At 39.7% G+C, this 4,865-nt stretch overlaps 1 protein-coding gene across 1 annotated transcript; it reads right to left on the bottom strand.

The window, feature by feature from the left end:
* Positions 1 to 1,999: 1,999 nt before the first annotated feature.
* On the bottom strand, positions 2,000 to 4,584 carry LOC135511103 (protein phosphatase 1 regulatory subunit 3C-B-like). Its single transcript, XM_064932638.1, has 2 exons — positions 4,393 to 4,584; positions 2,000 to 3,943 (listed from the first exon to the last, which is right to left on the bottom strand). Exons 1-2 carry the CDS (start codon positions 4,404 to 4,406, stop codon positions 2,968 to 2,970), a joined length of 990 nt encoding a protein of 329 aa, XP_064788710.1. The 5' UTR covers positions 4,407 to 4,584; the 3' UTR covers positions 2,000 to 2,967.
* Between the last annotated feature and the right edge of the window lie 281 nt (positions 4,585 to 4,865).

Below are 4,865 nucleotides of genomic sequence, written 5' to 3'. Positions count from 1 at the left end.
AATGCAAGACATTCGGTGCAACTTAACGGAGTGCTTATGGGTATTGTGAACGAGGCTTTCGTCTACTCCTGTTGTTTACGGAGCATGTGACAAATACAATTTTATTTTATTTGACCTTGGTCATTTATCGGTGTCGTTATGTTGTTTTTCTTGGAACAGACTGGATGGAACAATGTGTCTGGATAGAATTCCTTACCAATTATTGTCAGAAGTGAGTTCTCTGTTCAACACAATTTTTTATTTGTAGTTACGAAACAAAATAGTATTTTGGTTCCACCAGAATTCCAGAGAAAATAATGAATCTCTTCTTATCAACCTCCCACCCCTTGTTATGAACCACCACAATGCTATTTTCATGTCTGGATGATGGCAAAACACACCATGTAGTAAATATCAACATCCACACCGGGTCTAGGTACATTTTGTAGGTGTGATCCATTGTAAACCTCTTCAGTTTTGGTGCTGTTTATGAACTCCATATTAACTATGTTTCTATTATATCTGCAATTGAATGGTGGCTGGGTTCATGTGCCTTGTGAGATTATCATTAACTAACCTGTACCATAGATAACACTGAGTAGAGCACGCAAAGCCTCCTTGGGTCACAGTATGATGAAACAAATTATGTCCAACTGATTAGCTGGAACAGTTCAAAATTACAATTTACATGTCAAATTAGATGCATAAAATTGAGCCTTGAGGACTCCTTATGAAAACTGTTTTTATCAATAAAACTACTGTCTCCTGCACCCGCAGGACAAAAAAACCTTCACCAGGTGAAAATGTAGGTTATATTTGTATTGGTTGTGGACCTCTGTTCAAAACACACAACTATTTTTTTGTTTTCATGCACCTAGACCCAGGGAAAGATTACCTTAAAAGGGCCTGTTTTTAGCATATTATACTACAGATGTAGGATCATCATTTGAGAAAGTTTGCTCAAACATGAAAATAATTTTGGCAGCAACAGGAAATGTGAATTATTATGTTGGTTCAAGTCTGAAATTTAAAAGTAGAAATTACAGACTTCAGAAGCCTTTTTAAACCTCAAATACACCACAAGTTTCAAATGCCCTGCATTGCATGAAAATTCTACTGGAACGGGGTGATCAAATTAAGATCCAACATCTGTAAATGGAAGAGGTCCATTGCTTTTACGTTCTTATTGCATGGTTGCTATCAGGCTAACCTCAAGTAGTCATCAGTGCTCCGTTAATATTTCACTTACAGTATATTTGACCGACTGACGTGCGTTTTACTGGATGTTTCAAGGCGAGTCTGATATAATATACAGTAGTGAATGCTTCTCGTGTTTCTTTTTTTACAGTAATGCCTCTTGCAGGAAGATATGTTACTGTGTCATCCTCCATAATGCAACGTTTATCAGAAGGTTTCAGGATATTGGTATTATTCAGGGGCTGGTGAGCAGTCTTATCCTGGGGGCTCTTCCTGTTGAGGCAGAGGAGTTATTATGTGTCCTGCTGGGTATGATTCTGCACAGGAAACTGACTGGAGTCAGACAACACTTTAATTTACATTCCACTGACAAAATAATGCATTTGCATATCACTACCTCTGAAAGAAGAGAAGGATGAGACTATAACTCGGTTCACCTTCTCCCCTGTAAATGTATGAAGTTATTTATGTAATAATCAATGACACACTGAAACGTGAAGGCTCCCCTATTGTATGAACTAGCTATGTAATATCCAGCTGTGTGTTTCTACACTGCTCTAACACCAAGGTGTCGCGAGACTGGAGTTTCCTTTTAGCACTCCTCTGGCATGAGCGGTCAACAGACAACTATTTGTCATGCTGCTGACCAAGGTGTAAAATGGAGTCTGTAGTAGAGGTATGACTTCAACCCTCTCCGAGGCCTCACAGTCAAAGCCAGTTGTTTAAAACGTGTCAGTGACACCAAGAGAGCTTTGCCATTATTAGGCCCTGCATTGTGGCATACCCCTGAAGAGGTGATGAAAAAGTGACTAGGGATCATGAATGTTTTGTACAATATAACATTTTATTTCTAAAAGGATCACATACACTTTTAGCACACATTCAAGAGCACAATAACCAAACTTTTTTTCACAGTAATAATATAAAATAGTGTGCATACATACTTCAGCCACACCACTGCTCAACACTCACACCGGAATTACACTTATAGAAATAAGAACAATCACCATTCATAGAGCCCAGTTAAACATAGAATAGGTCCACCACAAGGCACAGTTCTGTAATACTGACTTAACATTATCATGGAACTTATTGAGAAAGAAAAGCATACCAGCATTAACTCCTGTATGAGACAACAGCCCGTGATAATTACATTTCCTGATTGTATCTTATCAATACAACTTCACATTGCATCAAATACAATAATAAGCATTTGAAAAGAGATACATGAGACAGCAATGTTGAGAAATCAAATGACACGAGTCTTCATTAAAAACATATATTTTGAAGGTACAAAGGAATATTGAAGGTGCATTTTATAATTTTCCTTATTTACTGAGAAATTCATATACATTTGTATTTTATTTTTTCACAGATGGATGATACCACTCTTACCCTTCAATATGAAGGACATCCCATTGGTCCGATCCCACCACATACTGTATGTATGGAAATCAGGAAGTTCAGCTCAATCAATTTGTTTTATAACAAGAAGGATATTGAGAAGGCACTAACTTACTTTACACAAGAATCACATGTAAAATAAAAAATAAAATCAATTGCCTCCATCTCTCTGATCATATTAAGAAAGTATCTCTATGGTAACCAAATAGCAGTAGAAACTAGCCATGGTCCATATTTCCATACACTTTTTATTTCTTGATGTGCTTCATTGCATTCAAAGCAGCGTTTGACATTTTAAGATAAGTTATGTCACTAGTACTGCTATCCCTCTGCTCCAAGTCTATCCCTATTATAACTCTTCACTGTAGCTGAAAGTCTTCCCTAATTTCACCAGTAGTTGGCACCATTCTCAATTCGGCCCCAGCTTTGCAACCCAGGAAAGAGTCCACTTGATGAGTGGGGACTTCCAAACTGGTCAAACCCCATCTCCAGTAGTTTACTGGAGTTCTTGTGCTCTTCTGGTTTCTTACGCTCAACGGGGGTTTTGGGCATTGTTTTCACATCATCTCCATTCCACCCAATTGGTTTGAGAATGTAGTTTTTCCCGTCATTATTGTCCCAGAAAACCTGGTCTTTGCTTTTGAAGCATATGCAGAATTCGACTCTGTTATATGGAGGTACGTAACGGGGCAGTTTGAAGACAAAGGCGAATGTGTCTGTGTCCTGGCAACTGTAGACATTGTTCATAAAGGTGCAGTCAATATCTGTGTAGGTTTTCCATGAGTCAACAGTTACCCGGACATGGACAGATTTCTCAAAGCCAAGGTTTCGGACTTTCACGGTGCCCGTGAGTGACTTATCCTGCAGTGTGCAGTTTTCCAGGCACACAGAATTCTTCAACAGCCGGTTCCGGAAGGCCAGATAGTCTGCAGCGGGTTGGGGAAAGTCCAGCGCCAGGCTTCGCTTGGTGCTGATCTTCAGCTCCATGGTGGCATTCTCCAGGTCTATGAGGTCAAATTGAAAGTTGGACAGCGCAGGCTCCTCATCAAACTTTGAAAAGACGTGGATGGCTGTGAGGGACATGCCTTTGGAGTCGGCGAAGACCACTCTCTTCTTGCCCTTTGAGGTCTTCATGGTTGTCTTGGGGCTCTTCCAGACCAGACTGGGGCCCTCCAGGGGCCTCTGGGAGCTGATGCAGGGCTGTAGGGGTTTGTAGTGGTTTGCCCGGTTCCTGGCCCTCAAGTCCTCATGGGAACTGAGGAAGCTACGGAGAGGTGGTGAGTGTGTGATGTACATGCGCATAGCAATGTCTCCAGGCATAACAGGAACCGGCATTGCTGATGAATTTAATACGTGGAGGTACCTGAGGAAGGGGGAACAAACAGAATGTATTTTAATAAAGTCCTTCAATATTTTTTCTTCAGATCTTTTGAGGTCCCAAAATGTCTTCATCTAAATGTGTTCATTATACACGTCATTATATTATACAGTTCAATGTCTAGGTACGTAACGGGGCTCCGTTAAGTACCTACTAAATGTATGTTTTTTTAGTCTCATGATATTACATGGCAGTCAACATTTTTGGAATAACATCTACTTCACCAGAAAAGTTGTTGCCAAACATAGATTTTTGTTCAGCTCACATGATCGTGCTATTCCTAAAATCTAAATGAAAACCAAAAACGTTTTAAAAATGATCAATACAATATTTTATTCTGCTTACAAATTGAGAACCCATCCAAATGAGTTACTGCCTTGAACTGCAAACATCTACTTTAAGGCTACATTAAAAAACGAAACAATGATCCTTACCTCGTGGCACTCATTTGAAAAATGAAGAGATAGGTTCCAAGACAAAGATGATTGAACAAGATATGCTTTAAATGTACTGTAATAACTCGTTTTGTTCAAGTATCTTGTCATGAATTCATAACTTGCAGTCAGTAGTGTTGAGCAGGCATGCCCCCCTTGCTCTCTCTGAAGTTCAGTCTCCCAATGCATGAGAGCCAGTGATTTCAACTGCAATTTCGAGCCAATTTGCATATTTTGCTCACATAGTTTCTCACACAACCAATCAGAGAAACTATGCATTGGACTCTAGCCAACCCACATGGAGTTTTGCATTTGAGGGGGGCCAGTTTGGAATACTCATGCTGACACTTTCTATTTTAGAATCATTGTAGACCTCTGCTGGTATTGATCATGTGCTGCAGACAATTCACTATTTCTGGTTCATGTGTTTAACAGGGGATACCTAGTCAGTTGTACAACTGAATGCATTCAAC

This window comes from Oncorhynchus masou, chromosome 23, assembly GCF_036934945.1.
Source record: "Oncorhynchus masou masou isolate Uvic2021 chromosome 23, UVic_Omas_1.1, whole genome shotgun sequence".
NCBI classification, from domain to species: Eukaryota; Metazoa; Chordata; class Actinopteri; order Salmoniformes; family Salmonidae; genus Oncorhynchus; species Oncorhynchus masou.
This window is presented reverse-complemented; position numbering and strand designations above follow the sequence as displayed.